A 26,325-nucleotide genomic window follows, 5' to 3' on the forward strand; every position below is an offset into this window, starting at 1 on the left:
TGGCAAAAAGGTTGCTGACACCTACTCTACACAAGCAATCAAGCTGGAATACATCTCAAATCAGACAGCTGGTTTCTGTCCCAAAACTCACAAAATTGCTATTTGATAGTCACTGGAAACTACTCGATTAGTAGCATTAGCGTTAACATATGATTTTGTTTTTACTTAATAGCGCATGTGAGATAATCAAACAAGAGAGCTAGCTGGCTGCTGTCATAACAGCTAGAGACTTGGGAGTCGGAGAGCATTTTTTTTTTATCCACTTTTTCTCCCATTTTTTCTATATTTTCTCCCATCCCAATTTCGTATCATCCAATTCAACCCTCCCCTGTCACAAACGCTGTTTCTTGCCACCCACAAGCTGGCTGCAATGTGGACTAAGTCATACATAGCACAAGTCCCCTCCGGTACTTGAGGTAACAGCAGTCGCATCTTTTCACCTGCGCAGCTCGATCTCTCAGTGGCGAGGAGTAACGCGTGGGAGGCTCACGCTGCCCCCGACACTTCCTGATTCTACTGCGCAGGCGCACCAACCGACCTGTAGGGGTCGCTGTCCACAACGCCCGATCCCCACCAATCAGTTTCCCACCCCCTAATACGGCCAATGTGTATTAGTATGAACGACCAGCTAAACTGAAAGCAATGTGGAGCGCTGGGCTCGAACAGGCGAGCCCAGCGTCTCCAGCATTCGTGGCGAGCGCCTTGCCCACTACGCCACGTAGCCGCCCAGTGAGTCGGAGAGCATTTATATAGAATGTTACATCACCGATGCTGAAATGTGTGAATTTTGGCAAACGTACAAAACCTTGCTACAATGCAACATCTCCAGTCTCTCTTTCTTCATCTTTCTTTTCTGTTCTCCCAGCTGTTAACAGACTGTTATGCTACCTGGCTAGCTAGCGAGCTGTACCCAGCATACCGTTCAGCAGTGTAACAGTTAATAGGGTCCCCTCTCAATATACTACACAGTGGTGGTAAAAACAAGGGGAAAATATAAGACTTATACTAATGATAGTCATTAAATTATAAGAAATCGAATGAAGGTGCTCCCATAGTCCAGCGGACCTCTGCAGAGTCCAGTCCGCGTACAGTCCACCCGACAATGGGAGCACCTTCATTCGATTTCTTATAATTTAATGACTATTTAAAAATCGATGTCCATCTCTAAACTCTACAGACTGAGACTAACCCTACAGAATGAGACTAACTCTTACTTCTTTCAACAGAATCTCCTTTCAAATAAAGATTTTGGTTTTGGTTGCTCGAGAGGAGGAGCCAGCTTCTGTGGAAAAGCAGCTGCTTTGACCAATCACAGGAGGTCCTCTCTGAGCCTTCAAAATGTTAAAGGAAGAAAAATAAATAATTGAGAATCTGATGAACAGGCTGTGAATCGTAAATAAACAAAACAAGATAATACCAAAGACCCTGGCATGAGTCTGTCCAGTGTCTTTTGTCTGTAGTGGACACAAAGACAGACAGCAGACACGAAAGAAAGCGACATGTCTTCCTGAAAGCAACCAGTGTAATAACAGTTTTGTCCACTGGAGGGCAGGCTCTCATACTGAGATTAAGGCCAGGCCAGTCCAGTCCAGTCGAGTCAAGTCCAGTCCAGGGTGGTCTGCTGGTCTCACCCAATCTGGTTCAGTCTAGTTCAGTAGACGGTCTAGATCATCCACTGGTCTTGATCCTGATCAGCTCCTTCCATATCCACCTGAGACACACACAAGACAGACAAAAACAATTATAATAAAGAATCAATATTTTTGGGGATCAGTCTGATGTCGGTGTGCATGCAACCATGGTGACCAGTGACCTCTGACCTCATTAATCTCTCCATCATCCGGAGACTCATTATAGTCATTCATCTCGTCCATGTCCTGCATGTCCTCCTCGTCTTCACTGTCCTCCTCGCTGTCTTCTTCATCCTCATCATCCTCCTCCTCCTCCTCCTCAAACGCCTGCTACACACACACACAGTGTATCTTTATTATAAAGCATATAATATAAATAATTATTTCCCCCCCGTCAATAATTTTGCTGTTGAAAATGTTTCAGCAAAAAACGCTAATTGATTCTGTTTGTCCACAGCAGCTGGACATGTCAGGTTTTGGATGCATGGAGTAAATGTTTGTGGGCTGTTGTTCCTGTGGTGTAGCTGGTAGTGAGCTGTTCATGCTGTGTAGCTGGTAGTGATTTGATGTTTTGTGGTGTAGCTGGTAGTGAGCAGTTGTTTCTGTGGTGTAGCTGGTAGTGATTTGATGTTTTGTGGTGTAGCTGGTAGTGAGCTGTTGTTCCTGCTGTGTAGCTGGTAGTGAACCGTTGTTCCTGCTGTGTAGCTGGTAGTGAGCTGTTGTTCCTGCTGTGTAGCTGGTAGTGAACCGTTGTTCCTGCTGTGTAGCTGGTAGTGATTTGATGTTTTGTGATGTAGCTGGTAGTGAGCTGTTGTTCCTGCTGTGTAGCTGGTAGTGAGCTGTTGTTCCTGCTGTGTAGCTGGTAGTGATTTGATGTTTTGTGATGTAGCTGGTAGTGAGCGGTTGTTTCTGCTGTGTAGCTGGTAGTGAGCTGTTGTTCCTGCTGTGTAGCTGGTAGTGAACCGTTGTTCCTGCTGTGTAGCTGGTAGTGAGCTGTTCATGCTGTGTAGCTGGTAGACTAGTGAGCTGTTGTTCCTGCTGTGTAGCTGGTAGTGAGCTGTTCATGCTGTGTAGCTGGTAGTGAGCTGTTGTTCCTGCTGTGTAGCTGGTAGTGAGCTGTTGTTCCTGCTGTGTAGCTGGTAGTGAGCTGTTCATGCTGTGTAGCTGGTAGACTAGTGAGCTGTTGTTCATGCTGTGTAGCTGGTAGTGAGCTGTTGTTCCTGCTGTGTAGCTGGTAGTGAGCTGTTCCTGCTGTGTAGCTGGTAGTGAGCTGTTGTTCCTGCTGTGTAGCTGGTAGTGAGCTGTTCATGCTGTGTAGCTGGTAGACTAGTGAGCTGTTGTTCCTGCTGTGTAGCTGGTAGTGATTTGATGGAACACTGTTGTCTATGGAAGGCTACTGTAGGTCTATCATTCATGCTCCTTTCCATACTAGTGTCAGTGTCACTAAATTGTAAAATTATCCAAATCCATATTGCAGGCAAGAAAGTGCAATCTGCATTCAAACACTTGACTGATCTTGTAATTGTTGCATTGTAGTAGGCTACAACCCCACCCAAAAAAGGACTCCATGCGGTTCTGCTCACATTGTGAATAGAGTGACAGGACTGTATACAGGTCGGTATACAGGTTGGTATACAGGACTGTATACAGGTCGGTTTACAGGACTGTATACAGGTTGGAAAAACAGGTGAGCAACTTGTTACAATACGCAAAATTATGCCAATCTTAGTCGATTTGATTATATTAGGAAAATTACAAGTATCATACATAGCAATCAAGCATCATGACCCTGTATTCCAGAGGATTGCACCTAAAAGCATTACTTAACACTTATTTCCAAAGTGGTCCTCGATGGAAAACATAAAAACACACTAAAAACACAATAGAACCAGACATCAAATAAATTTCGTACCTTGCACTACACTGGAAGGTACGAGAGAAACTGGAACATTTGAATAATCTCCAATCCTACACTCCTTCCCAAAGAAGCACCTTTACTTTCGTTTTAAAAACCGCTTTAGTCAGGCTTGATGTTCATAGGCAGGCTCTTCCATAAGGAGATACCAGTGTAGAAAAAAGAGTTTCTGGCTGTCTTACTCTTAACATATCAGGAACACAGCAGGACATAATGCTGGCACTTGTGTTACGGTGGTGTTTATTATCTACATTTGAGGACATATACTCTGGGGCTCTACCATTAACTATATTAAACATGTGGTTTAGTTTTAGTTGTTTAACTCTATCCTCGACTGGCAATAACCCTACTCTTTTCCTTTCTTTGGGACCGATATGAGTCCTGGGAGGAGCATTTAGCATGTATATAATGACATTGGGCCTCATTCAACAATACTCTCTTATTATTTTTCTTATATTCTTGCTTACCTGTCTGTTAAGAGAACAATAAGAAAAGCCACCGCCACATTCATCAAGCCGTTCTTAAAGTCCAAATCTGTTCTTACCCAGGTTTTTTGAATGAAGAATCACACTCATTCTAAACTGGATGCGCGTTCTCACTTCATATAGTAGTTGGCTAGTTGCGCGCTTCTGGCCACCTCCCGCAGTGCGCGCATACACACGTACTGTATACAGTACGTGCTAAATGAATCGTTCCAGCAAAGTACTGTAGGCTTTGTCAATACTGAACGACTGTGCGTTGTCAAGAGCCAGTCGCACAGGTTTGGAAATATTTAACGGTTAAGCAGCCACTCATCTGGCTCTGCAAATAGATCTAGAGTCTGAATATCTCCGCATATATAGCCTGATGACTGGCAGTGCGCATAGTACAGTGCGTGCTCCAAGTCAGACTGGATGACACATCTCTCTCAAATCCATTCTGAGAACGGAACGCAGTGCCCGCGACACGGGTCAAAGTAAGTGGTTTATTTATTTATGTTTTACTGTTTGCATACGAGGTGGTCCGCAAATGTTCTTGATAACAATCTAGTGGTCCGCATAAAACAGAAGTTTGGGAACCACTGATAGATAGACTATCTCTAAATATGCGTTCTATGCTACGTATACAGTACTGCATACCTGTATGTCATGTCATAAATGTCATGATATATATCTGTATATATGTTGTGTATGTCATAAATGTCATTATGAATTGAAAATGGGGGACCCTGATGTAAACAAGACGAAAGTATTTCTCTGGTCTGACTCCCCTTAACAATTGTGTGTATTGAGCCGTACTGTATTGTACCCATTCTGCAATCTGTTAATAAAATCTTCAATCAATCAATCAATGGCCTGGGTGGCCAGAGCATAACCTAACAGCAATATATAATCCATTTCAGACAGAACGCATAATTATTATTGAAAAGTTCTGTATTTTTAAAGTCGTATTTGGGGGCAATTAACCAATGGTATGCTTTTTTTATTTTATTTTTGGTAAGAGTTTCTTATCTGGGTGCTCTCGACCACTCTTAGAATTTGGTCTTGCCTGAGAGAAAAGCAACAATAAGAAAACATTGCTGAATCCCAGGTAAGAACAAAATAAGAAGAAATGCTAGTTAAGAACGAAATCTGTTCTTATATCGCTTCATGCATGAGGCCCATTGTTTTGTGCAACCTGTAATTTGTTCTTAAGCTTTTGAGAAAGGCCACTATACCACACGGAACAAGAGTAGTCAAAGTGACATTGGATTAGTGATGCTACTAAACGTTTTTTTTACCTTGAAATTAAGAAAGTGTGTGTATCGATACAGGAATTTTAGCTTCTTTGAGATTTCGGATAGAGCCTTGGCTGCAATTCCCTCCCCAATAACAGCTTGGTCTAGGGAAACGCCAAGATATTTTACATTTTAAAGTGGAAATGAAGCAGTGCGATAAATACATATTCATAGCATCACATTAGTATTTAGATAAGCCACAGAAGAAATCACGTTATAAAAATAAGCAGTTTCTAAGAAAAAATGATTTGTTGTGTGCATTTCTGAAGCATTTAGCATTATGGGCGCGGCCATTTTGTTGCTGACGTCATGCCGCTGGTTTGGTGTATACACTGCTGGTTAGCTGCCTATAGTGAATGGGTCAGTCAGTAAATAAAATGTTGCCTACAAAACAACGGGACCGCGGTGGTTCTGTTTGTATTGCTCCTGGCTGTTCAAACTAATTTTACCATGTGAGAGAGAGGAAAGTTGGTTAATTTCCACAAACTACCAGTGAAAAAAACAGTGTTGTTGGTATGTTGGCTCAGGCTGGCTGCACTCAGGCGGCGTGATCAGCCTGTTGGACAGGGAAGGAGGATCTGCAGAGAACACTTCATTGCCTCGGATTATGTTGTTGGGGGTGGAAGGTTTGTCCAGAAGACCACTAATCAGCTGAAGCCTGATGCGGTTCCCTCGGTCTTCGACAGACAGACCGGCGTTAGCTCTCGGGAGCGATCGCTAGCTAGTTAGCACCAGCCGGGGACCGGCGTTAGCAACCGGGAGCGTCGCGGAGCATTCAGCCTGCTGGCTACCTAGATCCACTTCAACCAGCGTCGCGGAGCATTCAGCCTGCTGGCTACACAGCTTGTCGGTGTGCTAATAGCCTCTGCAAGCTAACGGTAGCTGGCTAAACAGCTTGTCGGTGTGCTGGAGCCTCTGCAAGCTAACGGTAGCTGGCTACACAGCTTGTCGGTGTGCTGGAGCCTCTGCAAGCTAACGGTAGCTGGCTACACAGCTTGTCGGTGTGCTGGAGCCTCTGCAAGCTAACGGTAGCTGGCTCCAGGCTATTAGCACATCGACAAGCTGCTGGAGCTCCCGACGCTCGGCTGGTTGAAGTGGATCTAGGTAGCCAGCAGGCTGAATGCTCCGCGACGCTCCCGGTTGCTAACGCCGGTCCCCGGCTGGTGCTAACTAGCTAGCGATCGCTCCCGGTTGCTAACGCCGGTCTGTCTGTCGAAGACCGAGGGAACCGCATCAGGCTTCAGCTGATTAGTGGTCTTCTGGACAAACATCCCACCCCAACAACATAATCCGAGGCAATGAAGTGTTCTCTGCAGATCCTCCTTCCCTGTCCAACAGGCTGGTCGCGCCGCCTGAGTGCAGCCAGCCTGAGCCAACATGCCAACAACACTGTTTTTTTCACTGGTAGTTTGTGGAAATTAACCAACTTTCCTCTCTCTCACATGGTAAAATTAGTTTGAACAGCCAGGAGCAATACAAACAGAACCACCGCGGTCCCGTTGTTTTGTAGGCAACATTTTATTTACTGACTGACCCATTCACTATAGGCAGCTAACCAGCAGTGTATACACCAAACCAGCGGCATGACGTCAGCCATGACGTCAGCAACAAAATGGCGGCGCCCATGTTGAAAACAGGGATATTATATTTGATTTTTCAGACAAATAAGATAGATTTCACATTTGATTATAGAACCCTGTCTTACACAAGGTACACAACAAACAAACTAGGATCACATTGCTCACTGCTTCATTTCCACTTTAAAGACGGTTTTAAACTGTTCAAACAGTCATTCGGATTTTTTATTGCACTGCACTATTGCATCATTTTACTCTGTCCATTCTATATTGCTTTTTATTACAGGTTCTAAACTGTCAGGTATTAAACTGTGGGTATCAAGCAAGAAGAAAGACTGTCAGGCTTTAAAACTGTGTAGGGGACCCAGGCCTAGAACTGCACCCTGAGAGGGAGGTTTGCCCTGAGTGGGAGGTTCAAAGGGTCAAAGTGGGTATCAAACATGTTTTAAACTGTGGATACCAAACAGAAAAAGGTAAAGACGACTTTAAACTGTAATCCAGAACTATTTTATTGCACTGTAAAAAACTGATTTTATGTATGCACATTATGTGCTCATTTTATGCATGTCTTTTATTTGCTGTGAAGCACTTTGAGCTGCAATTTTTGTATGAAAGGTGCTATACAAAGTTTATTTTTATTATTTGACTTGCTTTCAATGATGTTTCCTTCACACTGTACCTCGATTGTATCACCTTTCTTGAGCCTTATTTGTGACAAATAGGATGGATTCTGTCTTTCCTATATGTAGTGACAGTTTGTTGTCGATCATCCAGTCTCTAACTAAAGACAGTTCTCTGCGGAGAGTTTCCTCAATAATGTTTGGGTCTTTTCCTGATACGAGTAAAGTGGAGTCGTCTGCATAAATCATAGTTCTACATGACATTGCTGCCGGCATGTCATTGATGTAGATTAAAAACAATAAAGGTCCTAAAATAGAGCCTTGTGGTACCCCCACATGTGACCTCTCTAACTGAGGACAGGGTAAATGGCTGCACTTGTATAGCGCTTTTATCCAAAGCGCTTTACAATTGGTTCCTCACATTTTACCCATTCACTCACACATTCACATACCAACGGCAGAGGCAACCATGCAAGGTGCCAACCTGCTCATCAGGAGCAATTAGGGGTTAAGTCAGTGTCTTGCTCAAGGACACTTCGACATGCTGCCCAGGAGGAGCGTGAATCGAACCGGGAACCTCCGGATTACCAGACGACTGCTCTACCTTCCGAGCCACTGTCGCCCCAGGGCCTCTCCCACTTTCACCTGTTCTCCGTTTGTGAGGTAGGATGTAAACCAGTTTACAGAAACATCTTTTACTTTTAGGGCTATACATTCTAGTTTCATGAGTAGAATTTGATGGTCAATTGTATCAAACGCCTTCTGAAGATCTAGCATGACCATACCGGGGTAATTCCCTTCCTCAATCTCCATTTTTGGAGTGAGCGGTTCTGAATCCTGACTGTTACTTTGGATACACTATTCAAGATTTACACAGGCCTGTAGTTACTAGCCTGGCTTTTACTGCCCTTTGTATACAGGGGAGCCAGTTGCTTTAAGAACCACACCATCCAACTAAGTATAGTTAACAATTCATTACTTTAATATACTTAATCTAATATTAAGGACCCTACCTCCAACCCTCCCCATGGCCCCTACCTCCAAGCCTCCCCACAGCCCTCCACATGGCCCCTACCTCCAACCCAACCTCCCCATGGCCCCTACCTCCAATCCTCGCCATGGCCCCTACCTCCAACCCTCCCCATGGCCCCTATCCACAGTGCTCCCAATGGCCCCTACCTCCAACCCTCCCCATGGCCCCTATCCACAGTGCTCCCAATGGCCCCTACCTCCAACCCTCCCCATGGGCCCTACCTCCAATCCTCCCCATGGCCCCTACCCCCAACCCTCCCCATGGCCCCTACCCACAGCCCTCCCCCATGGCCCCTACCTCCAACCCTCCCCATGGCCCCTACCCACATCCCTGCCCATGGCCCTTACCTCCAGCCCTCCACACCACACACACAAATTGCTCTCTAATTATAGTAGTGGGATTATTAAGTAATTCATTCCAAGTGTTGTCAGGCCAATAAATAGTATACCTCGAAGATGGGCTTCCCAATAGGCATCAGATTGTTGTCCTTCTCAGCAATGCTCTGTAACTGTTAAAATACAATAGAATAGAATAGTTAGAATACAACCTAGAGTTAAAATACAACCTAGATTTAGAATAACAATGTTATATAACTGTTAAAATACAATAGAATAGTAAGAATACAACCTAGCGTTAAATATATATATAATACAGAGCAATGTTATGGACATCATGTATGAATATGTGCAGGTATATATGTGTATAGTGAAATACACGTGAAATTCCAATTTCCATACATGTAAATGTGAAATAATTATAATAATAAAATTAATAATAAATAAACGTAAGTCTTCAGGGGTAGCCTGAATCCAGCGTGATGCTATTAGCTTTTTGGCAGCCGTAAGACCGGACAAGATTATCCTTTTTATAAGTACAGAGTGTGATAACTGAGAGACATCATTCAGCAACAATACAGAAGGCATTACAGGTATTGTCAAAAACAAAAATCCTGATAATAGTGTGGTTATTTCTTCCCAAAATATCTTAACAGGCGGGCATTCCCAATACATATGCATAAATGTACCACTATCACCGTTTGTACATAAGGAACATCGAGAGTCTTGTTTAAGCCCCATACGGTTCAGTCGAATAGGAGTTAGGTAAGTCCTATGAATAAAATTAAGATTAATCTGTTGATGATCTGGGTTACGTGACGATAGCAGAACGTTTGCCAAGACTTCAGCCCAATCAAAATCTACTTCCAAGTCCGGTATATCCCTCCTCCAAACTGAGTCTACGAAGATGTAAGTAAGTGACGGTAAAAGTCCGAGACAAAACCTCTCAATGTCTCCTTTTCATAAAATAATTTGTGATATCTGTGGTGCTCAAGTGGTACCTTTAATGGGACTCCATGAGCCTTCAAACATGCTAATAACTGTCTGTAGAAATAGTATGTGGAACTGGTGAGGTTAAATTTGTTATGTATATCTTGATAGCTACAGAAACCCCATTCGTTGAAGATATCTCCCAATGTATGTATGCCATTCTTTTCCCATTTGGGAAATCTGATTGGTTGTTGTGCAATAAGGAGTGTATTGTTATGGGCGGCTACGTGGCGCAGTGGGCAAGGCGCTCGCAACGAATGCTGGAGACTAGGCTCGAACAGGATGCCTCCTGTTCGAGCCCCGCTCTCCACATTGCTTTCAGTTTAGCTGGTCGTCCACAGTAATACACATTGGCCGTATTATGGGGAGGGAAACTGAAGGGTGGGGATCGGGCGTTGTGGACAGCGACTCCTACAGGTCGGTTGGTGCGCCTGCGCAGTAGAATCAAGAAGCGACGGGGGCGGGGCCCCTCCAAAGCCCAGACCCCCGACGCTGAACGATCGAGCCGCGCAGGTGAAAAGATGCGACGGCTGTTACCTCGAGTATCGGAGGGGACTTGTGCTATGTATGACTTAGTCCACATTGCAGCCGGCTTGTGGGAGGCAAGAAACAACGTTCAAAGACAGGGGAGGGTTGAATTGGACGATATGAAAATTGGGATGGGAGAAAAATAGAAAATGGGAGAAAAAGTGGATAAAAAAAAGGTGTATTGTTATTAAATATGGGAGAGTGTCTATGCCATTTATGTTGGTTAGTACATTTTTTTTGTGTTTCACGCCATATCCGGATCATATGTGTAATAAGAGGGCCAAATTTCATGTTGCATTGCTTAATTGATAGGTTGGTGTATACTACATCCTGCAGTCTATGTGGTGCCACAATGTTTTCTTCTAATGTTCTCCAGGATACGGATGCTTGAGAATCAAACCAGGTGATCAGTGGTCTTAAAGAGTACACTAGTAGTAGAAGTCTGGAAATGCTAGACCTCCGTCGGCTTTATTTCTCTGTGCGGTGGATCTTTTTATTCGTGGAGGTTTGTTGTTCCAAATAAATTTATATGCGGCGGAATGTAATTTTTCCAGTAACCAGCAGGGGGGTAACGGTAGCATTGAACTGAAGAAGTTGATTCAAGGTAAAACATCCATCTTAACTATTGATACTCGGGCCTGTACTGAGTTTTTAAGTTTTGACCACCTGTCAAAGTCATTTGTGATCCTATCTTGGATTCCTGTATAATTATACTTCACTGTTTGGCATATAGTGGGGAATATTTCAACTCCAAGACATCTAAAGTGTTCTACCATTTGTATATTTTCTGGAAGGAAGGTAGCCTTTGCAGTAACATTAACCCATTCTCGGCCGATGACGTGTTAACACGTCATTCTCCGCCATGCGTAATCTGCCAATGACGCCGTAAGGCGTCTTTGAGATCAATATTTCATATTTTCGTCATGGTATTCATATGTCACTCACGGAGTCTTGGGTGATGCTGTCTGGGCCATCACAACTCTGCAACGCTTCAATACCACCACCTCGTGGCCGATCGACGAGTTGCCAAACCGGAAGTGGCCGGAAGTGCTTGGTCCGTCCCCTATTTTCGTCCGGCCACTCGCTTAGCGTCCCGGGGCTCAATACAGACACCGTGGATATTGATCTTTGCCATAACTCAATAATCAACATGATTTGGATGTGTATTAGTAATATACAACCCGGAAATGGATCACATCGATCAACATCCCATAATAGCGATCTTTTTGCTACACTCTCATCACCCAACGCTACGAGGAGACTGGGGTGAGTTTCAGCGTTTTTCTTTACCATTTTCGATACAAACTGCTCTGATCAATATATCACCCATACTACATGAATCATTTAACGTCGGTCATTGAATTATTAATGACCCCCCCCCATAGCTGTCAACCCTACCGTTTTTCCCGGGATTCTCCTGTTTTTTCAACCTTCTTCACGCCCTGTTCACGGTTCACATATTGGCACGTATTTTGTACTTTACAAAATGGCTGCAATTCCCCTCCGTGACGACAGGTGGCAGCAGTGTAGATTAGACCGTTATCACAGGAAGTCAGACCGGAAGAACCGGAAGACGGTTGCGACATGAAGAAGAATAACAACAGCGACCGGATAAAGGAGGGATTTAGCGCAAATTTTGTACATTCTACGATGGACTTGAGAGAGGATTGTGCGGTATGACAAATGCCCGTGTTATGACTACGTTCGTGACGAGAAATACAACAGAGGCTGATTTGGTCACCAAAGCTGAAGTTAAAATGGCCATGATTTGTGCACAAACGAACGTGTCCTTCAGTTTCTGCGACGTGTTCAACCAGAGCGTATCAGATATGTTTCCCAAAGGTTATGACATTGCTCAGAAGTACTCGGCTGGGAAAACGAAAATCACCCAACTCATCAAAGGTAAGATAATGAATGAAAAACTTTATTTAACAGATAATTGTATTAACAGATTGCACAATGGGTACAATACAGTACAGCTCAACACACAATTGTTAAGGTGATGCAGACCAGAGGACTTTCGTCTTGTTTACATCAGGGTCCCCTCCCCTCCCCCATTTTGTGGCTTTCATTGCTAGCCACAGACTAGCTAGCAGCTAACGTTACTAATGAATAGACAATATACTAGCCTAGGTTTACCCTGCGTTCTGTTAAATGGCTGCTGTGAAAAGGATCTATAAATAATACTGTTTGCTAATATAAAGGACAATCAAATCTAATCAATGGACTCTTTTGCTCAACAGGTGCCATAGCTGTGGAGTGTGATGACGACGTTACAAGCATATGTAAAGCTCAGCCTTTTTCATTGTTGATCTTAAGCCTTTGGCTGATTTCAACACAGCCTTTCAGGTGGGTGTCATGACTTGTGATAATGTAAGGGATTACCATATAAATATCATTATGATGATAATGCTTATCATTTCACTGTTGTCTGTCTACAGTCGGAGGGAGTCCAGATTCACAGACTCGAACGCGATATGTGTCGGCTGATCAGGCAGTTCTTGGCCTTCCTCATACCACCCAGGTCCATCATGGGTGTGCCTCTCAAGGAGGTGCACTATGGAGAGGGACATCAGCTGGCAGATGAAGCGCTCTTCATTGGAGAACAGACACGCGCATTCATCGAACAGGCAGACATCCCTGTCTCAGCCAGGAAGAAAATCTTTCAGTGAGTATATTATTTTTTTTTGTATTTTATATTTTTATTATTTTTTAAACACACATATAAGCAAACATGACAACACACGATAAGATACACAAGCATTAATACACAGTGTATATCCAACGAAATTACCATTTATACCAATGTCTTATACAGGATATACCCCTAATACCTGTTATCTAAAAACCTACACACATATGCTCCAGCTCGAACCCCCCCCTCCCGGACCCCTCTATGGATAGTACCTCCATTATCCCTCTCTCCTAACCAGACACTACCATTATAAGCTAGCTTTTATTCTCTCCACCACTTCTAACCACATTGTCATTTTGGATTCATTGAGACCCAGAATTCTTGCTGTAGATATTTCTTGATAAATCACATCGAGATATGTAAGAAACCAAACTTTACGGCATCTTTTTTTCCGGTTGAAACCAGCGTGATGCGATCAGCTTTTTAGCTACTGTGATACCCGATAAAACCAATCTCTTTAGCTGTGGATGTACTGCAAACTCAAAAACATCATTCAATAGTAATACAGAGGGGTGTACAGGTATATTCCAAGATAAGAGTTTTGATAATTGTTGGGTCACATCTTTCCAGAATATCTTAACTGGTGGGCAGTCCCAGTACATGTGCATAAATGTCCCTTCATCCCCATTTGTACATTGGGAGCATTTGGAGTCTTGTTTAAAACCCATTCTGTTCAGTCTTATAGGAGTCAAGTATGTCCTGTGAATATAGTTAAGATTGATTTGTTGATGGTCCGGGTTCCTTGATGTAAGTCGGACATTTGCCCAGGCTTCTTGCCAATCAAAGTCACTTTCCAGGTCTGGTATATCCCTCCTCCAGACAGAGTCTAGTTGGAGGGTTTCATACGAGGACGTTAGTAATTGATGATAAAAATCTGAAACAAAACCTCTCGATGTCTCTCTTTCATAGAAGAATTTGTGGTATCTGTGGTGTTCAATTGGTATGTCTAATGGAACACCGTGAGACTTCAAACATAGCCGTAACTGTATGTAAAAAAAAGCCATGTGGACTTGGTGAGATTACATTTTTTGCATATTTCTCCATAACTACAAAAACCCTGTTTGTTAAAAACATCCCCTAATGAGTGTATGCCTTGCTCTTCCCATATAGGGAATCTTATAGGTCGTTTTTCAATCAAGAGTGCATTGTTATTGAATAAGGGAGTATGATTGTGCCATTTATGTGGGTTAGGATATTTTTTTTGTGTTTCACGCCATATCCGGATCGCATGAGTAATTATGGGGCCACATTTCCGTTCACAATGCTTGATTGGTAGTTTAGTGTATGCTATGTCCTTCAGTCTATGTGGGGCTACTATGTTTTCTTCTAATTTTCTCCAGGATACTAATGCTTGGGGATCAAAACATGTTATTATTATTGTAGTTATGATCTCAACTTGAGAAGTCTGTTGTGTGCCCTGAAATGACACTAATGAATATGATTGTTTTACTGTTTTAGAACTGTAAGAGCCTTCTATGAAGCACTTATACGAAAGATGATCGCCTGCTTTCCAATCGACTCCCAACTCCTGAAGGACCTGACAGTGCTAGACCCTGCATCGCAGCTTGACATAACTCCAATGACAGGTATAGAAACAGTTTGAAGATAACTTCTGTGGCTCCTCACAACAGCACAACATGCACTGAGCTGTGCATAGCCTGGTAGATGGTGCCATCTAGTGGCGATCAAAATGCTTGATTGTGATTGGTCAATAGCGCTCTGTTACCCGTATCAGCGGTCATTATTGCGCGTTGCCCATGCCAGCGGTCAGTTATCGAGAAATAATTGACCGCTGCTATGGGCAACCGAGCGCTATTGACCAATCACAATCAAGCATTTTGGCGAATGTGAAAACGCCATGTAATAACCCTTTTTAAAGACGGGTAGATATTAGCAACAGTTTCCAGTTGAAGACTGATATAATACGTTTCCAGTTAGAATAGAATTATAATTTCCAGTTGAAGACAGCAAAAACAAGTGGCAAGATACTTTGACTGTATTGTATAATGTATTGTATGGTTTTGTTTTACAGTGCAAAGGCTAGGAGCCCTGTTCCCTCAGTTGAGTTTGAATCAGGATCAGCTGTTACAGGAACTCGCCAACTACCATGTGGCCGAGCAGCTCCCCCAAGAAGACAGAATCGACAGATTTTGGGGCCTTCTAGGCAAGGACTTGAGGTTCAGTGAGCTGGTGAGACTTATGAAGGCTCTGTTATGCATTCCACACAGCAATGCCAGCTCTGAAAGGGTATTCAGTATGGTGAAGAAGATTGTCACAGAAAACAGACTGGCATTGGACAACAGTACTGTTTGTGCTTTACTGTCATGCAAGATCAATCACACTGGTCCAGCTGACAAATACACTCCTTCTCAGAAGGTGTTGAAAAATGCTGATGAAATCCTGATGAAAGAACAGATGGTCGCTTTCAAATTACACATCGAGGAACTCAAAGATGAATTCAAAGCACACGTCGACGCTAAACTCGAAGAGGTTATGAGAGCGGTCGCTGTACAGTCCGAGCGAATCACGACAGTGGAGAATACGGTGACAGATATTACACGAGCAGTCAAAATGAACGAGAACACCATCAACGTTGGAATGACAGAGGTAACAAATGAGATAAAAAGGGTGGAAGAGGCATGCCGGAGGAAAATACAAGATGTTAAAGATGAAGCGACGGAGAGGCTACTCGAAACCCAACGCTACTACAGGCGAAATAACATCCGCATTGTAGGACTTGATGAAGCAGTCAATTGCGCAGACGACAACTTTCCAACAGTGCTATCAGAGATTTTGGGTAACAACTTTCTAAACACAGTGCCGACAGTGGACCAAGCTTACAGAATCGGTACTCGGGAGCAAAGAAGCAACGGGCCAAGAGTCATCATTGTTACTCTGCGGAAGACGGCAATAAGGGATGACATCATCAAAATTGCTCGCATCCAAAGGGGGAAGCTGAAACATGGTGAACACTCAATATTTATCTACGAGGATCTTTGCAAAGAAGCCATCGCTCGGCGTCTCCCCTACAAGGAGGTGATGCAGAAATTGTTCAAGTCTGGCCTCAGACCAAGGCTAGCATACCCGGCGCTGTTAACGATCGTGGGCAGGGACAGCCGTAGGATTGGATTACACACGCCTAAAGAAGCCGAGGAATACTGGAATCAACATGGAGCAGAACCCCCAAGGCAGAACGAAACACCGTCTGAAAACAGATAAGCCTTCTCATCTCTCTCTTTCTCTGTGTATATCAGTATTAGAATGACTTTATCCGGGCTCAACAAAAGTAGCAGATGATATGCATGCCGGCTACACCAAGGCATATTGTGATTCGTAATGCATTATATTTTCAGACCTCTGGTCTCCGTGGAGACAAGAACATATCATTGACAATAAGAACAATCTGGAATATTCTGGGCTTATCGCTCGACTGCTCTGGGTCACTTAGAAATCTCCCGAAAATTCTAGTAGTCATGAACCCTGGGTAGGAAGATCATTCTGGAACATAACAACAGTCTGTTAGTATATACTAGTGTATTCTACAACCTTCTAGAATATAATGCACCATTACAACGAAGGCCTGCAACTCTAACATTAACATCCGGTGTGTATAAGCATAAGCATATGATCAATTGACTGAAGTTTAATCAGGCCTTAATAAAACTTAAAAAAAAATCAACCACACCTAAACGTATGAGCACAACAAGGTTATTCTAACAATTTAAGTAATCACTCCACTGATGTAGAGATTGGCACATTGTAGCTCCAAAAGGCTCTGTTTTTCTCTTTTATCTAATTACTCAATTCTGTTCTAGTGGCTTCTCCACGTTGAGTTTTATTCTATCTCTCACTCCTTATTTTTATCTTTTTTTTCTCTCTCTTTTATCTTACATTGTTCTTTCCCATTGTTCTTCATATTAAGGTGTTAATGTTTCTCTACAATCTTTTCCTTTTTTCTGATGTTTCCTACATAAGTTAGTAGAGGGTTCAAATGAATATATCGATGAAAGTTTATTCTTTTTTCATTTTTCATAATATTTCATTACAGTAAGGGAAGGCGCAAGACCAAAAGCAACATTCTATTGTATTAGAATGAAAATGTTAGATCCTATGGCAATTAGCATAGGAAGATTAGGATTACAAAGCTCAGTTTGGGCAATCCGGTGGCCTAAGGGAGGGAGTCATACGCGGAGGATGTGTTTTTGGAACACAGGCCTGTACGACTCTCTGGGTGAGGGGAAAATAGGGGATTTTTATTTGTATATATATATGTTTTTAAGCTCGGCTCTCAACGGGACCTCAATAATTGGATGTACATCTATTGTAGCTTCGCACTCCAGAAGCATTACCAAAAACTACACAAAAACATGCATAGATTATGGCTAGTTTGAATATAATGATATGGAACACTGGTGGGATAAACAAACAACACAAACGCAAAAGCGTGCTCACACTGATGAAAAAAGAACATGTGGACGTGGCTCTACTAAGCGAAACGCACATTTTAGAGGAAGACATAGATACGTTAGCGGATAACATATACCATAATATTAGTCACTCTTCTTTTGGTACGAGAACTCGAGGTGTAGCCATAGTCGTCAGACGTAAGCTAAATATTGAATTAAAGGGGGTATGGTCGGATGCGGATGGACGTATAACTATAGCTAGGATTGTACACAATAACAGGAAAATAGCGTTGGCAGCGGTATATGCCCCAAATTTGTACAAAGAGGGTTTCTTCACTACACTAACCGATGAAATGTTAAACCATCCCGATTACTCATTTATAATAGGTGCGGATTTTAATGCCATTTGGAATCCAAGGATGGACAAATCTTACCTCGCCTTTTCCAGCGAACAAAAAAAATCATCTAAAGCATTAAAGGATTGGTCAAAGATTACAGGTGTAAATGATTTATGGCGTTCACTTAATCCCACGACCCGAAAGTACTCTTGTCGATCGGCGAGACATAACACATTATCCAGAATTGATTATGTCTTTGCATCCCCAAGACTATTTGATAAATATGAAGTGGAAATGATACCCAATGCACTATCAGATCACTGTTATTTACTACTAAAAGCAACATTTGGTATACTATCTTCCCGGGCCCCAAGATGGCGTTTTAATTCGATGCTGCTTAACACCACATTGCCTCATCTACTCAAGTTGATAGAGAACTTTGGTGATTTATCGGGATTTAAAATAAATTGGCCAAAGTCGGCTTTCCTTCCACTTAACACCCATGCAAAAAAAGATACAACCCTCCCAGGTGAGATACCTATGGTAAAACATTTTAGATGCTTGGGTGTGGAAATATTTCCCACCATAAGACAAACGGTGAAGCACAATTACACAAAAATACAGAACAAAATCAAAGACGACCTGGACGCCTATTCCTTAATGACAGGTCAGTAGTGCTGCTTTTGCTTCCGCGTTTTCCCTGATTGGCTGCGCCATGCCCCGCGGCAGGCGCGGCAACCGCAGAGCAGAGCGGCAGAGCGCGAGCGGAATTAGGTAACCGCCGCAGGAATCCGCCATGATTTTCATTCGGCGCTTCAGCTCACCTGGCATAGCAGCGGTCCGCGGTCCTGCGGTTCGTTGTTGACGAGTTCGAATCCCATGATTTTTCTTTTTTTAACGTGATTTTTTTTTTAACGTGTATTCTTTCGCCGGTTAAGGTTAGGCATGGTTAAGGTTAAGGTTAAGGTTAGGCATTGTTTCGGAGTTGGTTAAGGTTAGAACGGTTAAGTTTAGGCGCTGTTAAGGAGCTGGTTAAGGTTAGAGTTTGTCAAAGAGAATGGCAATATTCTTTCTATGGTTAAGGTTAGGCATGGTTAAGGTTAAGGTTAAGGTTAAGGTTAGGCATTGTTTCGGAGTTGGTTAAGGTTAGAACGGTTAAGTTTAGGCGCTGTTAAGGAGCTGGTTAAGGTTAGAGTTTGTCTTAGAGACAGCCTATTTCCGCACTGCCGCTCTCCCGCGGTCACATGGTCAAATTGTCACATTCTTGCACTCATGACCTGTCATAAAGCCACACGCGACCTGGACAGGTGGGCAAAACTTAAAAACTCAGTACAGGCAAGGGTATCAATAGTTAAGATGGATGTACTACCTAGAATCAACTTCATCAGTTCAATGCTACCGTTACCCCCTCCAGAGGGTTACTGGAAAAGATTACACTCCTCCACATACAAATTTATTTGGAATAACAAACCACCTCGCATAAAAAGATCCACCGCACAGAGAAATAAAGCAGACGGTGGCATGGCAGTTCCAGATTTTTTACAATATTTTAAGGCATACACATTAAGACCATTGACAATATGGTTTGATCCCCAGGCATTGGTATCCTGGAGAAAATTGGAAGAAAACATAGTAGCCCCACATAGACTGAAGGACTTAGCACACACTAAACTACCAATCAAGCACTGTGAGCGGAAATTTGGCCCCATAATTACCCATGCAATCCGGATATGGCGAGAAACACAAAAAAATATCCTAACCCTCAAAAATGGCATAATCACACTCCCTTATTCAATAACAATGCACTCTTAATTGAAAAACGTCCTATAAGATTCCCTATATGGGAAGAGCAAGGCATACACTCATTAGGGGATATTTTTAATAACCAAGGTTTTTGTAGTTATGGAGAAATAATTTAGGGGTGGGAATCATCAGTTTCATCACGATACGATACGATATCGATTCTTTGGACAACGATACGATATTTGCCGATATCACAAAGTCTGCCACGATACGATACGATACGATTCAATTCAGGTGTCTGCGATCGATATGAGGCGATATTATGTGCCCATTTAACACAATCAGTCACATTTAGATCAACTAAAAAAAGGCTACGGAAATATCAATTGATGTATTTATTTTTGAGCTCTTCCAGACATTTAAATGAAAAACAATCTATTGTTTTTAATACAAATAGACCTCCTGTTCACTTTTGTTTTTATATATTGAGCTTTAACACACACACAGACACACACACACACACACACACACACACAGTCCCCCACAGCCCCCACCCCTCCTCCTTCCAAGTCCCCTTTCCACTCTCCTGTTCTCTCTCACGGTTAGCTGCTTAGCTTTTAGCAGCCAACGCGACGTTCATTTAGATATTTAACGCGACGTTGGCATAAAGGAATGGCGACGATGCAACGCCTGTTATATGCATTTGACCCGTTGCGGGGAAAAAACTGCACAGACTTATATCGGCTCGCAAAATAGACGCTCTGTAGTGCTTTACAGCAGACGCAAACACTGCTGTAATTTCTACACGGAGTTTCACAATACTGGGCGCCGGCGGATATGACTCGCGGGGATTTTCAAAATAAGAGTATCGCAATATGAATCGATCTTTTTACGTTGCGTCGATCCTATTTGATTATTGATAATAGATCGATATATCGATCTGGATCGATGTATTGTCCCACCCCTAAGAAATATGCACAAAGTTTAACCTCACCGAGTCCAGTTACGCCTATGTTTGAAGACTCACGGTGTTCCATTACACATACCAGTTGAACACCACAGATACCACAAATTCTTCTATGAAAGAGAAACATCGAGAGGTTTTGTATCAGGTTTTTATTATCAATTACTAACGTCCTCGTATGAAACCCTCCAACTAGACTCTGTCTGGAGGAGGGATATACCAGACCTGGAAAGTGACTTTGATTGGCAAGAAGCATGGGCAAATGTCCGTCTTACATCAAGGAACCCGGACCATCAACAAATCAATCTTAACTATATTCACAGGACATATTTGACTCCTATAAGACTGAACAGAATGGGTCTTAAACAAGACTCAAAATGCTCCCAATGTACAAATGGAGACGAAGGGACATTTATGCACATGTATTGGGACTGCCCACCAGTTAAGGCATTCTGGAAAGATGTGACCCATCAATTATCAAAACTCGTATCTTGGAATATACCAGTACACCCCTCTGTATTACTATTGAATGATGTTTTTGAGTTTGCAGTAAATCCACAGCTAAAGAGATTGGTTTTATCGGGTATCACAGTAGCTAAAAAAACTGATCGCATCATGCTGGTTTCAACCAGAAAAAATGTGCCGGAAGGTTTGGTTTCTTACATATCTCGATGTGATTTATCAAGAAATATCTACAGCAAGAATTCTGGGTCTCAACGAATCCAAAATGTCAATGTGGTTAGAAGTGGTGGAGAGAATAAAAGCTAGCTTATAATGGTAATGTCTGGTTAGGAGTGAGGGATAATGGAGGTACTATCCAAGGAGGGGTCCGGGAGGGGGGGGTTCGAGCTGGAGCATATGTGTGTAGGGTTTTCGAAAATAGGTATTAGGGGTATATCCTGTATAAGGCATTGGTATAATTGGTAATTTCGTTGGATATATACTGTATACGGTAAAATATTATTATAGACTTGTTTGTTTTCTGTTTCTGTACTTGCATGTCATTTTAGCCACCTTGATTGTTAGTTTCATTATGCATTGTGTGTTGAGTACTGACTTTTAATCATTTTTGTTTTGCAATAATAAAAAAAAAAAAAATGCAAGGTCTACAACGTATATCTACAACAGGTCCCTGGTCGATGCAAGAGACCCCCACAGCGCATGAAGTGACCCCCACAGCGCATGAAGTATCAGTCTAATTAGATTAAAATGTATTGTACAGTACAATGAAGACATTTGGCATCCAACCAGAGTGCAAATGTAACAGTAAAGTGCAATAGTAATATACAATACTATCAGATGTATGTACAGTACAGATCACTTTAAACAAAATGTCACTTTAAAGGAAGGAGGTATTGTATAGTTTAGATACAGAGTTACAATTGTATATTGTAATGTACATAGGAACCAGTTTTTCAGGAACATGGCATGTCTTTTTTTATCATGCATATCTTTTGTTACCTATTTTTATTGTATTTTGCACAAAATGTCACTTTAAAAGGAAGAGGGTATTGTATAGTTTAGATACAGAGTTACAATTGTATATTGTAGTGTACATAGGAACCAGTTTTTCAGGAACATGGCATGTCTTTTTTTATCATGCATATCTTGTTACCTATATTTTTTCTATGCCTATTTTTTTATTTAGCATTTTGCACAATCAATGCGGGCGTGACCACCTGCATTTCACTGTATGTGACAAATAAACCTCTTGATTCTTCTTGAGTTGTCGTATTAATATGTAGCCTACAGTGATGAAGGTATAAAGACACTATGGTAATACATTGATTGATTGCTAACTTTAACAGATTGCAGAATGGGTACAATACAGTATGGCGCAATACACAATTGTTAAGGGGATGCAGACCAGAGAAGGACTTCTTCCCCCATTTTCAATTCATCATAACATTTATGTATGAATTGTAAGATTTCAATAAATATGAACATGTTAATGCTACTACTACATAAACTGAATTTATACTGAAATTGTCTTACACTTAATGCAGGGATGTTCACAGCATTTCACTTTCAACCAGGTATCTGATTAATTTAATGTAGCAACTAGTTCACCCAGTCCTTGTTGGACTGATAAGTGGTTGCCTAGTGGAGATTTAGGATTCACTGACTGTACACTGTAAGAAAAAAAGCTGCAAGAAAACTAAATGTCTGGCATCTATGGTTTCCAAATACTGTCAAATTACAGTCAAATCAAATACATTTACAGATTACAACCTTTATTTAATGGTTAATATTTTGATAAAAGGTCATTTACTGTATTTTTATAGCATTTACACTTAAAGTAGGAAAACAAAAGTAATCTGTAAAATAATAGTGAATTTCCTTAATACAGGTTTTGACCTGCAGATGGCAGCGACGAGGCAGCTCCATTGGGAGGGGGCGGGGCTGGGTGGGAGGGGGCGGGCCGAGGGGGCGGGGCTGGGAGAAGGGGCAGGGCTAAAATGTGCAAGTTTTTTCTCCTGCCAATGTTGACAGCTATGCCCGCCCCCCTCCGTTCACCCGCAGATGACCAGTCATGACGTTTAGGACCATGTACAGTTGAAATTTTTTATATAACGTTGATCGGTATCAAACTGCATTTGATCATCTAATATATGCATTTATGGCTATATCTCACGTTCTATGAAATACAGCAGAAAACGATAAAAACATATTTATACTCTAGACGGTATTTTAGTATGAATGTGTGAATGAAAAAGTAAAACGTTCCTACATCCTGAACGATAGATAATTGATGTTGAATGGGCCATAGTAATGTCAATTTAGCAATATAATTTAAAAAGTTATAGCCCTGCAAAGAAGGTGAACATCTCCATAGACAAATAGCGCTGGCAGAGAGGGTACAGCGATGGATATAAGATCCGGCAGAGAATGGGTTAAGTGGAAGGAAGGCCGATTTTGGCCAGTTTATCCTAAATCCTGATAGATTGCCAAAATCATCTATCAGTTTGAGAAGATGAGGCAGTGAGGTGGTAGGGTTTTGCATGAACAATATTACATCGTCCGCATATAAACTAATATGATGCTGTGTGCCCCTAATTGAGATCGGCTCTATGGATTGGGATTGTCTTATATACTGTGCTAAAGGTTCTAAGGATAGAGCAAATAGTCCGGGACTAAGAGGACCACCCTGTCTGGACGAGCGCGAGACAGGAAGAGGGGAGGTGAATTTACCTGTTATAACCATGGCCGATGGCTCCGTGTATAGTACTTTAATCATATTAATGAATCCTACTCCTAACCCCATCCTTCCGAGTACTGCCCATAAATAAGACCATTCCAACCTATCAAAGGCTTTCATCGCATCCAAGGATAATATAGCTGTAGGAGGCACGGCATCCTTGCTGGCGTCTATCACATGTAGTAACCGTCTAATTAGAGCTGCCGCGATTACCGCATTACCGCGGTAACGCTGTTACATCACGGCCACCGCAGAGTAGGCTGAATACCGCGTCACCGCTGTTTTTTATAATAATAATAATAAATTACCCTCCTCTCGTTGGGCTTGCGGCTCTGCAGATATACCCTACTTCTCTATTGAGGTTCCAAGCGACCCTATTGGGTACCAGAAAAGTCACGTGAAACATTGCAGACCACTGATTGGTCAGAAGAGAGACGCGTCACACGTTTTTTACGTCCTGAATGTCAGCTCATCACAACACGGCTAATAACGTTAGCTTTAACTCTCCGCCGGAGTGGACTACCATCGCTCTTCAGGAGTACTAAACGAGACATAATGATTTTACTGTCTGCAACGAATGTTATAATAAAAGCCCTTCGTTCTATACACTTGTCTGATTGAAAACTTTATTAACAGACCGCAGAATGGGACAACTCAGCACGCTCTGAGCAAAGAAAGGAACTGAGATATGAATAGAGTATTGCTTGTCTTGCTATGGTCCGGTAAATACGCTCATGTTATTGAACGTATAACTATATAATGTTAATGCCACAAAACGAATGCCTTTATTATAAAGTAGTAACTTTATAGTAATAATAATAAGAAAGGGTCGGGGGGGTTAGGGGTAACCACCCCTGCCCGCGACACCGAGTGAACAGCGCACGACCACTTTCAATAACTAATGCGTGCTTGCCGAATCCCAAACAATATTCATGCTGCAAAGTCATCCTCTAAAGATAGACATTTAGACTAGAGGCAGGCTATATGCTATAAAGAGTAGACTACTACTAAAAATAAAATGCATTCAAACTTTCTTTTTAATTTTTTTTGTGTGCGTGCGCCGTGCGGTAATAACCGCGTCGGTAGGAAATATTTTGCAAATTAGTGCGGTAAGGAAAACATCAATACCACGGCAGCTCTACGTCTAATATTATCCGTGATCAGGCGGCCTCTTATGAAGCCTGTCTGATCAAGATGAACTAAAGATGTCATATGCTTTTGAAGTCTGATGGCTAGTACCTTAGCATACAGCTTGAGATCGGTTCCGAGAAGGCTTAAGGGTCTATAACTACCACATTCGTTGGGGTCTTTGTCTTTTTTATGGAGGACAGATATGAGTGCCATATTGACGTCCCTGGGGAAGTCCCCTCTTTGATTGAGTATAAAATCATATCAAGTAATAGGGGTCCGATTACATCCCAACATGAGAGGTACAGCTCTGGTGGGATACCATCCCATCCAGGAGCCTTACCACTTTGCAATTCAGATATAGCCTCCCTAAGTTCCTCTAGTGTAATAGGTGTAGTGTAATAGGTGTTTCTAACTGTTTAGCGTCTTCCTCTGAGTGTTTAGGTAGGTTAATTTGATCAAGAAATGTATCCATTTTATTATGATCGAAAACCACTTCTGATTTGTACAAGTTGGAGTAAAACTCTCTGAAAGTCTCGTTGATTTTTTTGGGGTCTGTAACAAGTCCTTGTTGGTCCTTAATAGTAGGGATATCAGCAAATTGTGCATTGGATCGTATCTTCATAGCTAGTAGGTGACATGGTTTAGAGCCATGAAAGTAATAATGTTGTCTTGTACTGCGTATTTGAAATTCGAAAAAAAATTTGAACCATTTTTATGTGTCCAATATCCGAAATAAAAATTAACTGAACTGAATTGAAGGTGTCAGCTGCTGCGTTCAAACACATCCAGCATATTTTCAGCAGTCCGATGGTACGCTCGACGGTGGAACGACTTTTGTTGTAGGCCATCTCCTGCTCCATCTGGAGGTTGGTGAGTGGCCAGGGCCCTGATTTATCAACAATTCTTAGAGTGTTCTATTTTCGTTCTTAAGCACAGAATTTAGAATGTGTGTACGTACAGAAAAATCTGGATTTATCACACGTGCGTACACAGGTTCTACGCACACTCCGTGTTGATAAATACCATGTGTTCTACGCTCCGCGCTCGTGCACAATTTTAAGTATTTGCATATAGAACCGCCCATAATTAACCATATACGGTAATGAAACACCCTTATGAAATGTGGAAAAGTGGAGTAAGCCGAGCGAAGCCTGTTATGGGAGAAATACGCGACAGGCTGACAGACATGTACACGTACGGTGATGTTGGATATGATATCAATTAACTTCCTAAAGACCATTGCTGCCTGGACAGCGCAAACACTAATAAAGACCGTTAACCACAACACTGGTAAACAAACTACCCTCCCACTCAGGGCAGTATGGGGTAGAACACATAGTAGCATACTACAAGAACCTAGGCGTCCACAAAGACGATTTCAAACTGGAAGTGGTAACTACAGATGAGGTACTCAAAAAACTGAGCGCCCTCCAACCAAACAAGGCCACTGGCTATGACAACATC

At 42.2% G+C, this 26,325-nt stretch overlaps 1 protein-coding gene across 2 annotated transcripts in view; it reads right to left on the minus strand.

Moving 5' to 3' along the window:
• Window positions 1–1,089: 1,089 nt before the first annotated feature.
• Window positions 1,090–26,325, minus strand: part of anapc15 (anaphase promoting complex subunit 15) — a 117,085-nt gene continuing 91,849 nt past the window's right edge. The window contains exons 3-5 of one of the 2 annotated variants that reach the window (XM_084317057.1): window positions 8,981–9,040; window positions 1,821–1,958; window positions 1,090–1,711 (exon numbers count right to left, since the gene is read on the minus strand). In XM_084317057.1, the coding sequence (XP_084173183.1) occupies window positions 1,664–1,711; window positions 1,821–1,958; window positions 8,981–9,040 (246 nt within the window). In that variant the 3' untranslated portion in view covers window positions 1,090–1,663. Of the gene's footprint in view, window positions 1,712–1,820; window positions 1,962–8,980; window positions 9,041–26,325 lie in introns of both variants that reach the window. The other variant, XM_084317056.1, reaches the window with a different exon arrangement.

This window comes from Notolepis coatsorum (genome assembly GCF_963971535.1).
Source record: "Notolepis coatsorum genome assembly, chromosome: 1".
NCBI classification, from domain to species: Eukaryota; Metazoa; Chordata; class Actinopteri; order Aulopiformes; family Paralepididae; genus Notolepis; species Notolepis coatsorum.